Genomic DNA, 20995 nt, shown 5'->3' on the forward strand with positions numbered 1-20995 from the left:
TTGGGACTTCTCAGCAGAGACGTTTTTCTATGGAATAATCAATCAGCTTAACTTTGCTCCTCCCCCACTCAAACCACCACAAGAGAGTGAAGCGACATAAACGTCAATAGAAGGTGCCAACAAAACTGCATTTAGAGCATGACAGCTATGAAGGGAGAACTCAGAACTTGGTCGCATATGCATAATAATCCATTACCTGTAGATTACTTTTGTGGTAACAAAGATAACAATGATTAATTTTGTTAGACACCTAACATGAAGAAAGAATAGAAAGCGTAAGAGTACATGAACAGGTTGGAGACATATATCACATCTGACACACTTACGCATGACATGTTGGTAACAAACATATAAATAAACCGTAGAACCCATTCTAAGAAGCATCTTTGATCCAATAACCTGGATTGAGTCAAGTCTCAAGATCCAGAGAGCCTTATTGAATGTGGGGGCGAAGAATTAGCGAGGCAACAAAGGGTATCAAGGGGGCTGAGACTTTCGAGCATAGGCCAAAACCATCACAAAATCTTTGGCTGATGTACCCACAGATGCAGTTTCTCTTCGTGATGCAGATGTTGTCCATCGCCACAGATCTACTAAGTCATGCAGTTGCAATGTCGGGTCTACTGGTTGGCCCCGGCACATGATCTCAATCTACAAGACATTCAACCAAAGAATCAGTGGGTATTTGGTAAGACAAAGATAAACAAAACAATCTCTTGTTCACATGAAACATATCAACCTATATGCAAAGTCAAACTCATGTTTCCGTGTGAATGAATAGTCTAAAAGGAGGTTTCAGCATTTTACTGCATACCCAAGGATTTATTGTAAAGTAAAGAACAAAAAAATGTAGAGTATAGATTAACCCTTCCTTGAAACAGCCTGTTTTTATATTCAAATCTCAAGTTAGTTTTCATATCAGATGAGAAAAGAACACATACTAATATGTTGGGAGATTTTCCTTGGAAAGATAAACACCTGTGACTTACTGCAGAAAAGAAGGCCAAACAAAAATGCCTTTCCTCCTCATATGTGCATCCTATGCAAAGAAACTGGTGAATCTATTTCCCATATCTTTATTTCCCGCCCTTTTGTGCTTTTGTATTGGGAGCATCTTTGTTCTCTCTTTGGGTGCAAGGTGGTTTCCCCCTCAAGATGCGGTGGGCCTCTTAGACCGAACATCTTTAGACAGCCAAAGAGGAAGGATTTTGTGGAGAACAGTAAGGGTGGATTTGAACCATATAGGAAGAAAGGAATGGAAGGATTTTTCAATGAGGAGCAGATCTGAATTGGATTTTTTTTTTTTGATAATTGAAAATTAATTCAATAATCAAAGGGTAGAACTGTTACAAATAAGCCCAGAGAGAGGCTTGAGGTGCAACCTCACTCTTAAGAAAATCACAATTACATGAAAAATACAAAACTCACCAAAGGAGAGAGATTAAACAATTACAAAACTTCCCGGAACAGAGAATCTCTGTTAATGTTTTGCAAGAGTATCAGCCATCTTATTATCTAACCTTCTTACCCATTGGATCTTCACTGTCATATTCCTTGTTAACCAAACGACCTTCTTAAGGAGGTCTCTGAATCCCCAGACAGTCGAATCCGGATCCAGTAACCATCCCACAACAATCTGGGAATCACCTTCAATTATCAGCCTTCCTATACCAAGTTGACTGGCTTGCTGAATCCCCTATACAGCAGCTAGTAGTTCAGCTTTGGTAAGAGTCTCCTAAGCCAACTAAGCCTGGGAATAAAGCTAAAACATTTCTGTCCTTATCTCTCAAGACTCTTCCTATGCCATAGGGGCCAAGGGTTACCTTGGCTGCTTCCATCAAAGTTTAGTTTAACAAAATCCTCAGCAGGAGGGATCCAATCTAAAACATAACTCTGTTTTGAGGATGAAGTACTAGCCACTGTTGACCAATTCCTCCAGAAGTCATCAAAGGAAAAGAGTTGGGCCAAGTTTGTTGTTCTTAACCAGTTTATTGCCCTTATTATTTTGCAGTCCTTCAATTCAGAAAGACTTCTCTCTTTATTGTGGAAGATTCTAGTGTTCCTCTCCTCCCAAATAGTAGTCCATAAGAAAACCACCCTAATGCACCTCCACATCAGTCTTCCTCTTTTGGATTGCCTACCGAGGACTGAGGGTTTAAACAGCTGAGAGACCTGCTGGCAGTAAACCACCTGCAACCGAAAAGGGCAAAAATCCACAACCAGATAGTTGTAGCAACAAGGCAAGATAAAAACAAGTGAAAGCAATCCTAACCATTGGATTGCGAAGAGAACACCAATTTGGGGACAAGCACAAATAAGGCCTTTTCTTCTGCACCATGTCCAAAGTATTAACCTTCCCAAGGAATACTTCCCAACAAAATATAGACTTTCGGGGGGATAGGCTTAGTACAAACTTACTTAACTGGAAAAGGAGAAGAGATAGGGGACATGCAAAGGATTTTGAAAAAGGAACCTTAGGTGAAGGGGACCAAATCCTTTCATCTGACTTAATGGAGGGTCCTTGTGGCATGAGGTTATAGATCTGAATTGGAAGTTTTGGATGCAGTAAAAAGTTGCACATTGGATGAAGATTTTAGAAGCCTCTCAAGTATTCTCATTGAATGACATTTTGAGAACTGGCAAAGAAGTGGCACTTTTGGCTCAAGAAAGAAAAGAAAATCATGGAATGGAGACCTCCGGCAACCAACTTTGTAGAACTTAACTTTGATGGAAGACCACAGGAGGGGTCTTCTGTGACTTAGAGCAAGGTAGTAGCTTTATTTTCAGGACTTCTTGAGCATGTGATTCATTGACAGTAGAATTGATGGCCTTACTCCATGGTGTAAATTTTTCAAAGCAGCTTGGGTCCCATCAATTGGAAGTGGAAGGGGACTCTCAGATGGTCATTTCTCAGACAAGATGTAATACCCAAATCCCTTGGAAGTAGACACACACCTTTTGGAAGATCGAAAGTATAACAAGGGAGCTGTCACTTCTAAATGGGTGAGGAGAACTGCTACTGGGATAGCGGATACTCTAGCTAAACAAGGTGCTTTTCGACATCAAATGTTTTGGGCAAAATTGTAATCGTTTGTTTGTTTGGGATGGAGAATATTAATACCTTGATGTAACTTCAAAATTTCCTTAATAAAATTCCTTTTGCTGACCAAAAAACAAAATAATAATGACATATACTAATAACCCTTGCATTTGATAAGAGATATTTTGGTCACAACCACCATCTGTTAAGAATTTAGATGAACTGTATAACTTCCTGCAAGAGTTTTGACATGGTTATGAAAAATAATTTAAGATAGACCTAGAAAAGGATGAAGTCATGGCAACCCAAATGGAATAGAAGATCAAACCAGATCCATCTATCTTATTTATCTATCTTCTGTTCCTTAATTATATCAATTCTCAAGCTAAATCTCTTTCCCTGGAAAACTCTTATACAGAGAGGCCAGTTGCAATGAAATTCACCTCCATCAAAACACTTTCTCTCTTCCAAGAAACCATTTCTTCTTAAAAAGTTTTTTCACTAACCCTCTTGGCAAATCAAACTCTAAGCCAACTACAGGCCATCTCTTTTGATTTTTTTTTCTTTCTACCCAATTGGTTTTACCATTTTTTAGATGGGCAATCCATTTGGTTTACCATATCCAATTTTTACCAATAACTGTAACTTTGATTAATTAAAGATGATATAAAAAGTACAAAATTTTACAAATGAGCTTAAAACATTTGAAACTCACCCAACCCCTTGTTTTTCCAAGGCATCAGCCATGGTGTTACCGATCCATTGAATTCTTACATCCATACCCCTAGTTATCCATTTAATCTTCTTTAACTTATTTTTATACATCCAAAAGTCATTCCCTTTGTTTTGCAGCCACTTAATCACCAGTTGAGAATTCCCTTCTATAATTAGCTTGTGCACATCTAACTCCTTTGCTTTGATTGCCCCTTCTACAATTGCCATTTCAGCCCTCAATGAATCTCCAATTCCAATCAGACTTGAGAAGAGTGCAACCACTTGACCTAACTCATTTCTAAACCAGCCTCCTACACCTGAGGGGCCTGGGTTCCACCTACTACTGCCATCAAAGTTCAGTTTTATGTACCTCTCAGTCAGTGGTGTCCAAGACATACTAATTTGGGGTTTGAAAGATGTAGCGACTTCCTATAAAAGTCATCCACTGAGTGTCTGATCACACAAAAATGATCACGCTCCCAAAGCCCATCCTAACAATGTTGTCCCCACATATCTACAGCAAATCTCACAAAATAATAATCTCGCTCCCAAGACTTTCTCCTAATGATCTCATTCTCGTGAATCTACCCCTGATCTTGTAAAATGATCTTGCTCCTAAGCCCCTTCCACACAGTCTCGCCCTCGCGACCTCATCCCATTTCTCCTCTAAGAAGATCTACCTCATAATCCCAATCTCACATACAGGGACTCATTCCCAAAGCCGTTCCCATATGCTTGAGCCTGCTTCAAAAATCATCCTGTCTTCTACAATTTCAATCTTGGGACATCAATCTCGTTTCGGTAATATCCTGCACTTAATAATGCTGAGCCTTAGCATCTTGGGGGCTAATCTTTCTAAAATTCTTAGAATTTTGGTGTCTAATCTTTCTAAATTTCTTCAGAATTTTGGGGGCGCTAATCTTTCTGAAAATTCCTCAGAATTCTGGGGGCTAATCTTTCTAAAAATTCCTCAGAATTTTTACGGATAATCATTCTCAATTTTTCTTTTCAGAATTTTGGGGGCTAATGTTTCTAAACTTTTATAGAATTTTGGGGGGCTAATCTTTCTAAATTTCTTCAGCATTTTGGGGTTCAACATTTCTTGAAAAGCTTTTAGAATTAATATTAAAAATACACAAAGAGTTTGGCAGCTTAGTTAAATCTCGCCCCCAAAATGGGAGCTAATGGTTGAGACTTGAGAGCAAGGGTCAAAATACCTGACCTAATTTCTGCTTAATGAATGGCTTCTCTTATTGCTAAGTGCAGGGCTAATCTGAGAGAGTGGATAAGTATAAGGCAATAGCGGGACCACGGTGCCTCATCACGAGTACTTAACAAGTGCAATCTTGCTAAGCTTAGCGAGCTCCTAATACTCACAAAGCTATTCCTTGTATAACATGGGACCTCATATGAAGAAGAATTGTTCTAATCTCTTAGGAGTACAACATGGGATCTTGTACAAGGTAATTCTGTTTCAGTAGGATTTGCCCAACGCGAGATACTCTATTTTAACGCTCTAAGTGTAGTAGACAAAGGCACTTGTACTGGGACGAATGGAAAAATTGAAATGAAGGCAATATCAAGTTGTGGGAAGACTTATTGAAAAGGTTCATGGGAAAGTGGTTCATGATGGGCAGGAAGATGAGTATAGCAGAGCTCAGGAATGTTCACCAAGGTGATGCAGAAGATCTTGCAGCCTATGTCCTGCATCTCAGACAGATTATACAGTTAGTATATGATGTGAAGGTGAAAGATTTTGTCGATGAGTGTGTGAGAGAGTGGATAAGTATAAAGCAACAGTGGGATCACAGTGCCTCATCACGAGTACAAAACAAATGCGATCACGCTAAGCCCAACAAGATCCTTATAAGGGTCTCGCAGAGCTATTCCTTGTATAACATGGTACCTCGTGTAAAGAAGACTTATTCTAATCTCTTAGGAGGAGTACAATGTGGTTGCATGAGATAAATCCGTCTCAGGAGGACTCGCCTAATGCGAGATCCTTTATTTCAAATGCCCTAGGTGCAACTGATAGAGGCATTTGAATTGGGACATGTGACCAAATTGTAATGGAGGCCAGGGAGGTCGTGCTTGATAGTACCTAGTGCCTCCTTAGACACATGTGTTCTCTCTGAATGGCCCCCAAGAACATGGGCATAACTTACTTGTGGTCCCCCAGAGGCATGCATCCTTACCCAAGGAAAGCACGAAATTTTTTCCCCACTTATTCACCTAAAGCGAAGATTCTGAAAAGGTCTGAGCTATGCAGGTTGAATGGAAACTATCCCCTATAAATATGAGACTTAGGTCCTCATTCAAGGATAACTTCTTCCCTAATCTTACTCCAATTCTTATCTCAGATTTAGACCTTACCCTTTCTTCTCTAGATTTATTGTCCTTCAATCTCTAATGCTTTTCCCTACCCACGGTATTCCAATCCCAACTTTTAGAGCTCTCAGACTATCCTTACCCTGTTGACTTATAGAGTGCATTAAAGGGATGCAACCACACTACAGGGTTCACCTTGAAAGTCTAGGCATTTAGCAGTTCTCCAAATTTTAGGTATTCATTCTAACCAAAGTGTGTCCAAAGGATGATCTCCTATTGCCCAACGTGGATATTTTGATCAACTCAATAGCAAGCCAATAACTATTCTCTTTTCTGGATGCTTACAACAGGCATAACCAAATAAAAATGAACCCTTTAAATGCCCTAACAGCCTTCAAGACAAGACACCAATAGGGAATTTTTACTATAGAGTAATGCCCTTTGGCCTTAAGAATGTGGGAGCAACTGACCAAAGATTATGACATGCATTTCCATGATATGATCCATAAAGGGATGGAGTGCTAAGTAGATGATGTAATGGTAAAGGCCAAGAATAGAGAAGATCATGTAGCAATCCTCAGAAAAGTCTTCATAGGGTGTGAAGATTACAATCTAAGAATGAACCCAAAGAACTGTCTTTTGGGTGAAGCAAAGAAAATTCTTAGGGCATAGAGACAACTAGAAAGGGATCACTCTAATGAAACAAAAGTTAAATCAGTTTTAGGCTTGCCACAATCATAGAATGAATCCCAACTGAAAAACTTTTTAGGGAAGGCATCCTATCTTAGGAGATTCATCCCAGGTTTAACAGCAACAACAACCAAGGTTCAAAGTATCAATATGATACACTTCATATCAGGTGTATTATATCATATCTTTAGGGGTCCGATACACCTGTTTACAGGTGTTTTTTGGGAACTCTTTTTCTAATGAATAATATATAAATTTGAAATTTGAAAAAAAAAAACTAAAAAAAAAAAAACATTAAAGGCGCATGGTTTAAAGTACTGATACACCTCTGCCGATAAACAAAGGTGTATCGATACTTTGAACCTTAACAACAACACCCTTACTAAAGCTCACTAATAAGAGCACTGTCATCCAGTGAACTAAGGAGCATAGCAAAGCCTTATAGCAAATAAAAGAACCTTTAGCCAATGTACTAGTTATGGCCTCACTAATAGAAGTTAAAGAATTCAAACTATACCTAACATCTAGCCTAGATGAAATAGGATGTCTCATAGCTCAGTAGAATGAGTGTCCAATATACTATGCCAATAGAACTTTGAAATAGGCTGAAAAGAACTACTCACTAATGGAGCAACAAAGTCTGTTTGTAGTTTTTTCTACACAAAAATTCAAGCACTACATCTTAGGTCACAAAGTCTTCTTAATATCCAAGAATGACCCTATAAGATTCTTTGTTGATAGACCACCACTCTCTGGAATGCTAGTCATATGGCTGAGGCAGCTAAGTGAGTACTCGATAGAATGTATCCAATTCAGAGCAATAACATGCCAGGTAGTTGCCAGTAGCAAACCTATTAGCAAGACATACCTGGTGAGTTTGCCAATCATAGTAATAGTAGAAAATGCAGAATGGGTATTATATTTTGATGAGTTAACCAACAATAGAAGGTATTCTAGTCTTTTTCTATTTTATTAAAGAGATGTTATGTCCTTTTTATTCTACTTTAAGTTGTGTCCCGTACTTAAGTAGGGGCACTTTAGTCCTTGTACACATCTTTAAATAATATGGGTTGGCTGGGTTGGTTGACTTCTTTACTTAGTTGACTTCTGTTCTCTCCCATCTTTTTCTTCTCTCCATTTTCTCTTGACTCTTAACCTCACTGTTTCATGGTATCAGAGCATCAAACAAAGACCCAAAGCCTCAATATCAGAATCATAAACCCCCATGCAGTTCACAAACTCATGCCTACACAAACCCCCAGCGCCACCCAAAAATAAAGGACCAAAATTACATCAATAGGAGTACAACCTTGAACCAAAACTAAAAAAGCCCATGGGGGCTAATTTTCCTTCCAAAACCCTCAGAACCTTGGGGGTTGCACTTTTCTTGAAAATTCCTCAGAATTTTAGGGGATAATCATTCTTAAAAATTCCTCAAATTTTTGGAGGCTGAGTTCTGTCAATAATTTCTCAGAATTTTGGAGGCTGATCTTTCATGAAGATTCTTCAAAATTTTGGCAGCTGATTTTCTAATTCCCCTTGAAAATTCTTTGGAGCTTTGGAGTTACATGCAAACCTGGGAAATTTCACACAAGTTCAAAATGATTTTAGAAGCTTCGTTCTCTGAATCTCGCTTCCAAAATAAGGGCTAATAACTGAGAGTGATCCCTATTCACGCTATTGGGAATCCTAGATAACTGCATCTCTGAAGATCGTCACCTCGTGCAATGCAATAGGCCCTGTTGGATGACTGACGCAGACCTAGTGAATCCCCTATAAGAACTTGCTGGTGTTGGCCTCAGTATGTTATTGCGAGTCCTAAACACTACTTCCCAGAGGATCATAGCCTTGCACAAGACAACAGGCCTCACAGCACGACCTTCTCGAACATAAAAGGGACTCACTAACTACAAGTTCTTACCTCTCTTGCATAGGGAGAACCTCAGGCGCAATTGACACATGCACCCAGATTGTGCCACATGGTGGAATCATGAGAGGCAGGGAAGGCTACATGTGCCCGTACTAGGTACTCTCCAGACACATGTCTTCACCTGGTGGCACTCTAGGGCATGGGCAGGATTGTACAGCGGTCCCTTTTAGGAGACGTACCTCACCTGAGAGAGGCTCGGGATTTTTCCGCCATCACCCACGATGCTAGAGAATGTTCTAGAAGGATCCAAGCCATGCATGTCTACATGGCAATCTTCTCCTATAAATAGGAGATTTTGGATCCTGAATAGGGACTTGACACACCTTCCCCTTTCCTAATCTTACCTTTTCTGAGACATTCTAGGAGTATCATCCTTGGCATTCGAACCCAACTTTCAGGACCTACAGACTACTCTTTCCTGTCGGCTTACAACAGTACAGACATTGGTTGAGATAAATAAAGGAAATAGCCTGAGAGACAGTTATAGAAATTACTTGGATACATAGATCAGCAAATTGTTGGGTTGACTTACTTGCAAAACAGGGGGAAAATAGGAATTCAGTATATTGGGGGTAGAAAGTTAGTAAGAGTAAACAACTACATATATATATATATATATATATATATATATATATATGTTGTAAACAAAAATAAAAAACAAATGGTGTCATAGCTTAATGTTAACATAGCATTGCTTGTAAATGAGAGGTCATTGGTTCAAATCTATTCACTGTTTTCAATGGTTCATCCAGGTCAATAGCAGGTCAGACAGTGCCTGAAAAATCTCAAAACCAGAAAGCCCACCATTTCCCAAATCCAACAGTCCAACCATCTGGTTCAGTCTGAACTTTGGATTGGAGATCTCATTGTATTGACCGACCACTGAACATGGATTTTTATTTTTTTCCCTACAGAGATAGGCATTGTATCTCCTTTTTTCTCATCAGTTAGGTCTTCTATCTCTTCTTTCTCTTTTTAGGCTCAGTTTGGAAGGACTACAAATACAAATATGTAGAGTGCAAAACCTTGTATTTTGTATATATTTGTACTGTACATATTTGTATTTGTACTCTTTCCAATAAGCCTTAATAAAATTTATTTATACTCCCTTGAGAATATTTATCCATTACATTTTTATTGGTACTGGCTATATTTGCGTTAAAACAAAAGGGTAAAGATAATATATGTTGTCAAACTTGTTAACAATGCCTCCAGCCAACATATGGTAAAAATTTTGACTTGGTATTGCATCTGAGTGGTTCCCCTGTGCAAGTCCCAAGTACTTGAATGCAGGCAATGGCCTAGTCCAGTGGCTCTATGTAACGTGAACATCAATCCACCATGCTGCTTAGGGACTTGGGATGGGTATAGTTTCTATGATATATTCTTAGGTGGATCTATATAGTGGGGATGAGGACTATGGCCATGAGAAGAATCAACAGAAATAAATTCAAACACCTATGGCAAGAAACCAAAGCAACCTAAGGTTAAAATTCATTCTATGCATCACAACAATCAAAGAAAGCATAGACCATTTTCCCTGCTACTTCTATGTGACTTGTTGTATAGAAATAGCCAAAACAGCTACAGTGAGCTCATTGGCCTCCTTTCTGATGATCAATTATGAATTCACTCACCTCAGCCTCACTAGCAAGATTGAGTTTCTTCACAAGGTACCTCTGTATAAATGAAACAGGCAAATTTCCATCCCTATAACAAAGAATAACAAATTAATATGAGAATTTCAGACAGAAAAAGATATTCATCATTCCAATAACAAGTTAAACTGTTCATCTCCAGACCTTTTGGGTAGACAAAGTTGCAATAAGTAACAAGAAGAAACAGCAGTAACACCAACTGAGACATTGTTGTTGAACTGGTTTATTGCCAGGTCTTATAAAGAAACAGAAAATTCTTTAACCAGAAAGTGGAAGAAGTGAATAAAGAATCTTTTAGGCTTTTGTAGTTTGAGGTGTATTGCCATGTATATACATAATTACCATGCTGTACCTTGACATCCCTAAGTTATATATATATATATATTATTCACCCAGGTGCTTGATACTTTCAGGACTTGCCAATTCCCATTTACTAACTTCTAGCTTCTTGTAAGCATTCTGCCTTCCTAGATTTTCCTAGTTCCTCATCATGCATTGGGACAGGTCTGAGGTCTCAACTTCATTAATGGCCATCTGGCAATCCTGATCATGAAGTTGGGAGTTGAAGTGTAAACTTGGGAGTTGGGAACCAGTATGAATGGTGAGTTGGGTATTGTACTTGCAGAAGAATCTTGAACTGGACAAGATGGTTGATGCAGTTGGGCTGGAACAAACTAACACAAGACAGACAGAGAGAGAGAGAGAGAGAGAGAGAAAGAGAGGAGAAGGGGTAGAGAAAGAGAAAAGAGAGAAATCCCAAGGAATCACTCCAAGAGGTCCTAGAATCACTCTAGGGTTTGTAGGAATCACTCCATACAGCAAGAGAGCTCTTAAGAAATCTTCGTTCATTCATTAGCTTCAAAAGGAAGAGTATGCTGTTCACCATTTTCCTCTTCAGAAATCTTAAGAGTTCTAACAGTATTCCGGGAACATCAATTTATATAGAGTGACTTGTGGCCCGGAATACTGTTCATCATAATTACAAAAATGCCACTCGTCTTGTGCATCAAGAAACACAATAACTTTCTATCTACTAATACAAATAAACTGAAAATTGAAAGATAAGCCCTACTAACCCAGGCCCACATAGGACTAGTTAAAATGACGAAAATACCCCTGACCAGATCAGTCCAAGTCCCAAGAGTCTTCCCCATGCCAAATCAGAACCTGTTTGTTGGCCTTCTTCTTGCGAGAATAGGCCTTATAATGCCTGGACCGATCCCCATCACTGGTATCTTGGAACTGATCATCCAGCAAGTGGACCTGTAACCAGCAAACTTCCCTTAAGATCTTAAGGGTGGTTTATAACATTAGAACAAAAGGATCTTGGTTAACATATGCATGGTTTTATCAATTTATCCCAGAGAAATCCATCAGTTGAAGTGGATTGACCCATCTTAGATGTTTAGTAGACAAATGGTTTTTTATAATTATGGTTTTTCCATTAAATTTAATTTTCTACTAGGTCATCTTTAGATTGGTGAAAAGAGAAATCAGGAGAAGAAAATAATTCTTGTTGTCTTCTACCCTCAATTCTAGGCCATGCTTCATCTTTGTCTCTATTTTCTTCTTCTTCTGAAGAATAAGATAGTAGCATTTGTATGCATGCCAACCTGAAAAGCAAAAGAAAAAAGCAAAGAAAAGAGGAAGAAAAGAAGGGGAAAAGAGGAGAAACAGTAAAGAGAAAGAATAGAGAGAAAGAGAGGGAAGAACAGTCAAGAGAAGTCAATCTCAACTCTTGACAGTTGACCCAGGATCTACTTTCATTCATTAAAGGTCAAAATTACAACTATACACTCGGTAACATAAGCTGAACATAGAATAGAAGAAATAACAGGGAAAAGACAAATCTGTCCCTTTCAACTAACTTTAACAGTATGAATACAGTCTAATAGATGTACATAAGAAGATTTACATGGTGTACAGAAAGAATGAAAGCCCTGCCCAAAAATTACAATGGCAGGGACCTATTAGTAAACCAAAAAGACCCTCTTAGCCCCAGACCTAGCAAGCCCAACAGCTGTTGAATTCATTTTCCTCTGCATCCACCTTACTTGAGCTTGCAAGGCTGCAGTTTTTCTCTCTATTCTCGTTCGAAAAATGTCCAGTTTCCAGGGACCATTTCCTATCCCTTTAATGCACCTAATTCTCTTTTCTGAGTTCCCTTCAATGTATAATAAGGTTAGGCCCATCTGTATAGAAATTTGTAGGTCCATTAATAGGGAGATGACTCCAACCTCAGCATGAACAATTGGCCAATTGAAGGCCCAAAATATGCTCACTTCACCAAATGATCTCTCTTCTCACCACCCACATAAAACAAGAGATTTTGTTGGAACTGCTTCATATGGACTCTTGCTCTGGTTAGATACAGAATACTGACATGAAATATATAGGGAGGTTGGAGAGTATCAATTTCAACAAGGTCATTCCTCCTTTCAAGATGTAGCCTTTCTTCCATGTGGAAAGTCCTTTTTGTGTTTCTCTATGACTAGATCCAAAATTCAAGAACTCTAGAGTTGCCCCCAAGTGGCATACCCAAATAAGTAAACAGCCAATTCTCCATTGTGCATGACAAGATGCTTTTGTACACTTTGTAGATTCCAACCATGCTTCTCTTAGAAAAATTTATGTAGAGGCCCAATACTGCTTCAACAAATTGAATGGCCCATTTCAGATGTATCAATCCTTCTGTGCTAGCTTCACGGAGCATACTAGTGTCATCTGCGAATTGCAAGTGGGTGATGTGACTTTTTTTTTTATAAATGTGGGTGATGTGAATTTTCCATCTACCTAATCCTGAAGGTTGAGAATTTTATCCTTCTCAATGAAGTGGCTAAGAACATATGCCACCAAGGTGAAAAGAAACGAGGATAGAGGACATTTTTCCATAACCCACATTAAGCTCTAAAATATTGTTTTGGAGAGCCATTAATCAATGTCGAGAACCATGCAGAGCTAATGCATCCCCTTATCCATGTAATCCATCTTCTGCCAAATCCAATAAGTTGAAGAATTTTTAGGAGACATTCATTAGGATTATTTGAATTTTACTATCAAGGTATACATTATGATTCATTGGGGGGAAAACTCAAGGGCCTCTAATATTTCCTTCCAATCTTTACTTCCATTCCATAGTTAACAACAAGATGGTCAATCAACTATCATGTTTTTTTTTTGTTTTTTGGTCAACAACAGAAACAATTTTATTAATGCAAAGAAGGAACAGATACAATATGGAAGATGGAGGGGTAAACTCTCTTAACCCTCCCCAAAAATAAAATCAGATTACAACACAACCCAGAATAAATTGTCCCTTCCCACCCCTTGTTTTGCAGGTACATCAGCAAAAGAATTAGCACTTTTCTTCATCCATTGTAGCCTTAACTCCATGTTTTGATAAGCTACTTAAACTTCTTCTCACTGACAAATTTCCACAAACCATTCTCCTCTTTTTGTAGCCAACAAATGACCAGCTTTGAGTCGCCTTCAACAATCAGCTTTCTGATATTCAATTCTTTTGCTCATTTTACCCCTTCCATCATTGCCATTACTGCAGCTCTGAGTGAGTCACCTACTCCAACAAAACCCAAAAATAATGCAATTACATTCCCTTCCTCATCAGTAAATACTCCAACATCAGATGGGCCCGGGTTACCTTAACTACTCCCATCAAAATTCAACTTTATGAACTCAGCTTCTGGTGGGGACCAAAGTGGATTCCAGTTTCTGGCCAAAACATCAGCAGAAATACCCTCAAGAATATCCAAGGATTTCACCCAGTGAATCACCCTGACAGTAATGATTTCAATGATGGATTGTTTGCTTCTTTCCTTTTCAGAAAAAAATTCTTTGGTTCCTTTCTTCCCAAATTGTCCAGCAAATACCAGCTATTGCACATCTCCACAACATTTTACTCCTCTTCTTTCGCCCCTTAACAGAGCAAGAAGAAAACAAGCTTTGTACATTTGGTGGGGGGTCCACCACTCCATCTGCAACCAAACAAAGAGAAGCACCAATCCCAAATAGCTAAAACATAGGGGCAGGAGATTAACAAGTGATAGAAGCTTTCACCATTGGCCCTACAAAGGATACACTAGTCCGGAGATAAACACCAAAAAGGTCTTTTTTTTTTAAGTAATCACAATTGTTGCACCTTTCCAAGAAAACTTCCCAACAAAAAGTTCCAATTCTTGGAGGAATCGATTTACCCCAAACCTCTTCAACTGGAAAAGATTAACCAAGGCCAACTGAAGGATGGACTAGAGATCTAAAGAAGGATGAACAAGAAAAGACACCAGAGGAGGATAAGGTCCAGGCTCTACTATCCACCCTTTCTGGATCTAACAACACCCCATCCAAGATTTGGATCAAAGCTGAAATACTGTACAATTCAGAATCTCTAAGACCCCTTCTAAAACCCAAATCCCACTCAACCCTGAACCTAGAGTGGAAAGGAACCAAGAACTTGAAAAGAGGCTCATTTTTAAACCTTGACAAAGATAAAGAAAATGTTCTTTCAAAGAAAAGTCCCCCACCCAAACATGTTCCCAAAATTTCATCAAATTACCAGAGCACGAGTCATACTTGATAAATAATGAAGGTGGCCCTAACCAATACCCTTACCTCCCATCCATTAGCCACTTGCCCATGAATTCTTAGAATTACCTTGGCCCACAGCTTGTCCTTATCCATTTGCAATCTCGAAATCCATTTTCCCAACAAGGCCTTCTTTTTTTCATGTTTCCTACACCTAGACCCCTATCCTTCTTCTAGTAACCACCTCCCAACTAACTCTATGATCCATTTTTTCTTCCCCTAGTTCCCAATGAAAATCCGCCATTAACTTTTCCATCCTTCTACTTGCATCACAAAGTATCTTAAATACCAAGAGGAAATATATTGACAAGTTAGCTAAAGTGAACTTAATCAAGGTAACCCCCCCACCAATGATAGATAATTCTTCTTCCAAGAAGTTAACTTCCTTACAAATTTTTCAATGACTGAGTTCAAAAAAAAAAAAATGTTGTTTCTCAGATTATCTCTTAATGGTAACCCCAAATAGGTCAAAGGCCAATGAGATACCATGCAACCCAAAATACCTGCCCTTTCTTCCACTTCCCTATCATCCATATTATTCTCACACAACTCGTCAAAATTAACCTTCAAATTTTACATTCTCTCAAATAATTGGATCACCAACTTCAAATTCCTAACCCACTTAACCTCACCTCCTTCACAGAAGAGTATAGTATTATCAACAAACTGTAAATGAGTAATTGGAACATGATTTCTACAAACTCTCCAACCTTTCACCAGGTCTCTAGCATGTGCTCTTTTCACTAATCTCCCCAGAATTTCAGGCACTAAAGTGAAAAGAAAGGGAGAGAGTGGATCCCCTTTCTTGATTCTCTATTAGCTTGAAAGTGATCCACCATAGTTCCATTCACCAAAATATAGTAGTGGCAAGTACTAATGCAACCCTGTATCCACTTACACTATCTCTCACTAAAACCAAACAAATCTAGCACTTCCAATCAAAAAGACCAATCAACCATATCATAAGCCTTTTTTAGATCCAACTTACAAACCAAACCCTTCTTTCCGGCTCTTCTCAAATCCTCCAAACTTTCATTAGCAATTAAGATTTGATCTATGATTTGTCTATTCTTAACAAGGGCTCCTTGATTATGGGAAATGATAGTAGGAAGGACAACTCTAAATAGAATCTTAGTAATAATTTTGTAGAGGTTACTCACCAAATATTTTTCAGAACCATAGCTATGAAAGTTGAATTCAACCTTGGATTTATCACCCCTCTCCAAAAGAATTCATTGAAGACCTTTCGAATATCCTGTTTGAGTATGTCCCAACAATCCTAATAAAAAGCCATTGTAAAGTCCATCCAGACCAAGAGCTTTAGACCTATCCATTGATAAAATTGCTTCCTTTATTTCTTCCACCTCAAAATTTCTTTTAAGCCATACCCTAAAGTCCTCAAGTAACTTAGGCCAATCTAACCCTTCTAACCTTATTTTGTCATTTAGGAATCTTCTAAATATAGACTTGAAGTGATCCACCAAAAGCCTCAACAATCTCATTGTGTTGGCCCTATTGAGTAAGAATTGCGTCATCCATCACAAGCTTAGAGATGAAAATTTTCATTCGTCTCCCATTTGCCTAAGCATGAAAGAACTTAGTATTTTTATCCCCTTTCCTCACCCACTTATATCTAGATTTTTGTCTCAATCTGATTTCTTCTTTAAGCAGAATTTCCTTCAATTTCTTTCTCAACAGCCAACTTACTTCTTTGTCCCTTTCCTCAAAATTCCCTTCACATTCCTTAGCACCCAACACCTAAATTTGGCTAATCACCTCTTGTTTCCTTTCTTCTAATCCCCTGAATGCTGGATGTTCCACTCTTTGATTTTTGCTTTCAATTCTTTCAACTTCCAATGCAATTTTATTCCATCCCAATTTATCCTAGGGTTACTTTCATTCCACCAAACCTTAACTTTCTCTACAAATCCCAGGTGACCCAGCAACATGTTCTCAAATCTGAATGGGGCTGGTTCTCTACCACCTAAATCCTCCTAGTAAGTACATAGATCTGAGCACCATGCAAATTGTGTTGGAGGACACTCAAATAAGTGACCATAGCAATCTCACATTGCACCACAAGCCTGAACTCCCCACTTGCACAATAGGAGAACCGCGCTGAAGAACATCCAAAATTCCACAATGCAATTCCACAACAATCCCCAAACTACAACAATCGGTTACATTTGTGATGTGGAGTATTGAATTACTACTACAGTGCATAACATAACAGTGTTGCACGAAGAACCACGCAATTATGTGCTTGTTCTGCGATTTGATACATCATTGCAAAATCCCTTTTGCGTAGCGATGACATTCCATCTAAATGCTAAATCGCAACAGCACAATCTATTCTCAATCAACCCACGATGACAAACTAGCATATAAGTGTTCCAATAAAATGTCTAAGGCATGAAAGGCTTCTAAATTCATGCTCATGTGCAGACCTTGAGAGGAAGGGTGGGAACTCGGACTCCAGGATCCCCGTAGTGACACGTGGCAAAACCCTACTTGTGCCCTCTTTGCCTCAGATTTAACCGAACAAAAGCTTTCCCACAGTGAGGAAAGTTTCCATTCTTACATGGTTTCCGTTCTCCTTATGTGAGTTCATCTATAAATAAGGAGGCCCAAAGCCCTCCTCATGCATACATTATTAGCCCCCTTGCATAAGCTCTGTCGGACTGTTTTCTTAGCTCCCTTACAACCTCCATTAAAATTCTTTGTAACTTCCTCCCTTCTTCCTCCTCTTCTTAGAGCCATCTACCGTCTTTTAGGTAGACCCTCTGTGTTGCCTTACCTCTCCACTCACACTCCACACTAATGGAAATTGGCCAATCTACAATGAACAAAAACCTATCTAGCTTTGAACAAATTGGGCCTGCTTGAAGATTGGACCAGGTGAAGTTATTATGGAGGCAACTCTTGAAGTTTATAGTTGTTGATGAACTCATTGAATTTCTTCATACTTCTAGTGATTCTTTGCCTCAAGTTTTCTCAGTAAACATAATTACACTGAAATCCCCACCTATACACCATGGTCCCTCCCACAAACCTTTGATATCTCCCCGCTCTTTTTTTTTTTTTTTTGATCTATAACTTTGAAAGAATTTCATTAATTAAAATGCTTTAGGATATCTCCCAGCTCTTCCCATAACTTATTCCTCTCTTTGTATCCATTAGGACCATAAATATTTGCTAACACCCACTCAAATCCATTAGTTACTTGTTTGAACTTAATTAACAATGAAATTGCCAACCAATTCTTCAATCCCTTCCAGAGCCTCATCTTTCCAAATAGTCACTATACCTCCCAAAGATCCCCATGATGGCCTTATTGCCCAACTATCATTTTTGTTTGATTGGATACAAAGATCACCTATAGATTTCTCCTAAGAATATGCATCATGAAAATACTTTAAGATGCATTAACCATCAAGTCAACAATGAGAGCAGACATCTAGTGGAGAAATATCAACATTTTGAGGTAGCAAAGAGTCCAAGGAAAAACAGATTAAAGGTTTAAACAGTAGTCCTATGCAAGTTCATACAACATTATAGCAAAGTAGAATACAATCAAGCCCAAGATAAATAGAGAGAGAGAGATGGGCATTTGATAGAGTAGAATGGTAAAACGGGATTAATTATTAATCTTAGGCTCTTACCCAGTCCAAGATAGATGGTATTAAGCCTTGTCAAGTTGAGTTGAGTTCTAATATTCTGTACATCTTTAGGCAGTAAGGGGATTTTTGTCATTTTCATGTGGTTCCAGCCATGGGTTTAATGATTTTGAGTCTTGTCTTTTTTTTTCTTTTATTGTCTTAAGTCAATTGTCATTCTATGTTGTGTGTGTCTTCAGTAGTAAGGGCAGTTAAGTCCTTCAATTTTGTTTAGGTATGCCCACCCAAACTGAACCAAAATACTTAATATGTCTATGACTTTAAAATAGAATGAAAGAATTCTGAGCTTTGCTGCTACAAGCATTTGCTTCAGTGGTTTACCAAACCCTAGGAGTGGTTTGTAGAAAAAGTTGGGTTAATCAAGATTCTAAGTTCTAACTTTGCTTTCTTTCTTGCTACATTCTTCTTTGCTATGGTAGTTATTTTAGCATTGTGAAAAGATTATTAATTGAGAAAAATGGTTCTAAGCCTCCATTGATACCGAATTAATTCCACCAAAATACTTCCACTTGCATGGCAACCAAAGCAAAACTTACCTAGTTCAAGTTTCAGTCAAACTTTCCAAAACTTCTAATCAAATTTCATTTAAGTCGTGATTGTTCCAACAAAAAAATTACATCCATAACATGATTTCAGTTGAAACATGAATGCAATCCAACTCATACTCTAGAAAAGCATAATACAACAGAAAGAAGGGATTTGTATAAAAAATAATAAAAAGTGATAAGTTCTCTCTAAGACTTAAGAAAACCAATAGGCTAAAAAAATATTTGAAAATATCAAATTAATATAGAAGAATGTTGTATTTATTTGTGATAGGAAACGCATTACCTTGTGATCATGAATAAGTGTAGGTTTGGGTTTCAAGTAGTACAATAAGATATTGCCCAAGAAAAGGAAAAGGTAAGCTCTCTTCACCCACACCCCAAAAGAGAAACAAAAACCATTCATTCATCCTCAATGATCCCATTAGAAAAACTATTACAAAAAGCCATAACCAATACCATCAGATATGTGCATAGGCACACATCACCAAAGTTATCAAGGTGAGGGCACCTAGGTGACAACACGCCCATGGAAGGTCATATTTTTTATTTTCTGAGATTATAATAAATAAAATAGCATCATTACACTAAATTATTCATTTTGTGCATTTATATACTAGTTTCTTTGTTATTATTTTCTTATTTGTTAGTGTTCAATCAACAGACATGTTGGCATATGATATCCAATATTTTCATAGTAATTTCATAGTGTGATAGTTATATATGATTTTCCTGTAAGCTTCCATAAGTACAAATTAATTCCAATTCTGCAATGACCAAAGCTTACATTGAAACCAAAGCTTAAAACCCTGTTAAGAAATTCTAATTTAGGACTGGTTACAACTACAAAAGGTAAGTAATAATTACCATAACATTTCTTCACTTTGGGAATAAACAGTTCTAGAGAATCAATGAAACTTTGTGAATAAACAGTTCTAGAGAATCAATGAAACTTTAATCATCCACTTAATTATTCCTATTTAAATGCATGATAAAATCCAACCCAACCCAGCCGTCCACTCCATTGATCTGACCCTAGTCCTGTTTGATCTCTTTAACCTAATTCCAGCTCTAATCCTCTAACCCTATCTTCCATAACTCCAGGCTAAGGCCTGATTTCCAAATCCAAAGCAGCCTCATTTCAGTCCCCAGCCTACCTTTCACTTCCATCTCAAATGCTAACCAGGTGTTTGGAAGCATTCCCATTTCAAGTCGAGTCACTACCATATCAGCGCCACATGGGCGATTAAACCTTAATGTTCAAAAATAATGTTTTGTAGAGCATATTAAACTTGAAATGGGAACACCACAGCTTGAATAGAGTTTTGCACACAGGCAGCATTGGAGGAAATATCAAAATGACAACGTTTCTTGAACAATGAGGATTTTCCTGCCTCACTTGTCTAAGTGGCACCTGGTGCACCCATGTGTTTGACATGCCAAATAACATATTATGCTCTGGGTTTTGTGCCAAAATGTCTCTTCCTATTCATGCTTCTACCTTATGCCATTGATTGAAATGGAAATGGTACCAAACACCATGTAAAATAGACCAATTTCCAATTCCCCCTAACCTGTTATACATCATATTCAGCAACATCCAAGGACTCCAAAACATTTATGTATGGGTCAATTACCAATGCAGAACAGATCTTATACAACACATATAGTAGTCAAAATCACCAAAAAACATAGGGAATAAGACTGTTGTCTAGGTCCCAACCTTTGTTGCAACATTTGCTAAAAAATGTTTGGGATAAACTAGATGAATGGCTTAATATAAGCTATGAGCTGGGCATTCAGATAGGCTTATG

General features: G+C 38.2%; 1 protein-coding gene across 3 annotated transcripts in view; it reads right to left on the reverse strand.

Annotated features, from left to right (window-relative positions):
- Nucleotides 1-178: 178 nt before the first annotated feature.
- The window catches only part of LOC148864866 (E3 ubiquitin protein ligase DRIP2-like), a 34771-nt gene continuing 13954 nt past the window's right edge, over nt 179-20995 (reverse strand). Inside the window, exons 7-9 of one of the 3 annotated variants that reach the window (XR_016110321.1) lie at nt 11437-11623; nt 10340-10412; nt 179-651 (exon numbers count right to left, since the gene is read on the reverse strand). Coding sequence is in view for 2 of the 3 variants with exons in the window: in XM_088979670.1 (XP_088835796.1) it covers nt 478-651; nt 10340-10412 (247 nt within the window). In the remaining variant the exon portion in view is untranslated. The remainder of the gene's footprint in view (nt 652-10339; nt 10413-11436; nt 11624-20995) is intronic. The other 2 variants (XM_088979670.1, XM_088979671.1) reach the window with 2 other exon arrangements.

Source organism: Nelumbo lutea, chromosome 3 (assembly GCF_056320005.1).
Source record: "Nelumbo lutea isolate HS-2025 chromosome 3, American lotus-T2T, whole genome shotgun sequence".
In the NCBI taxonomy this organism is placed as follows: Eukaryota; Viridiplantae; Streptophyta; class Magnoliopsida; order Proteales; family Nelumbonaceae; genus Nelumbo; species Nelumbo lutea.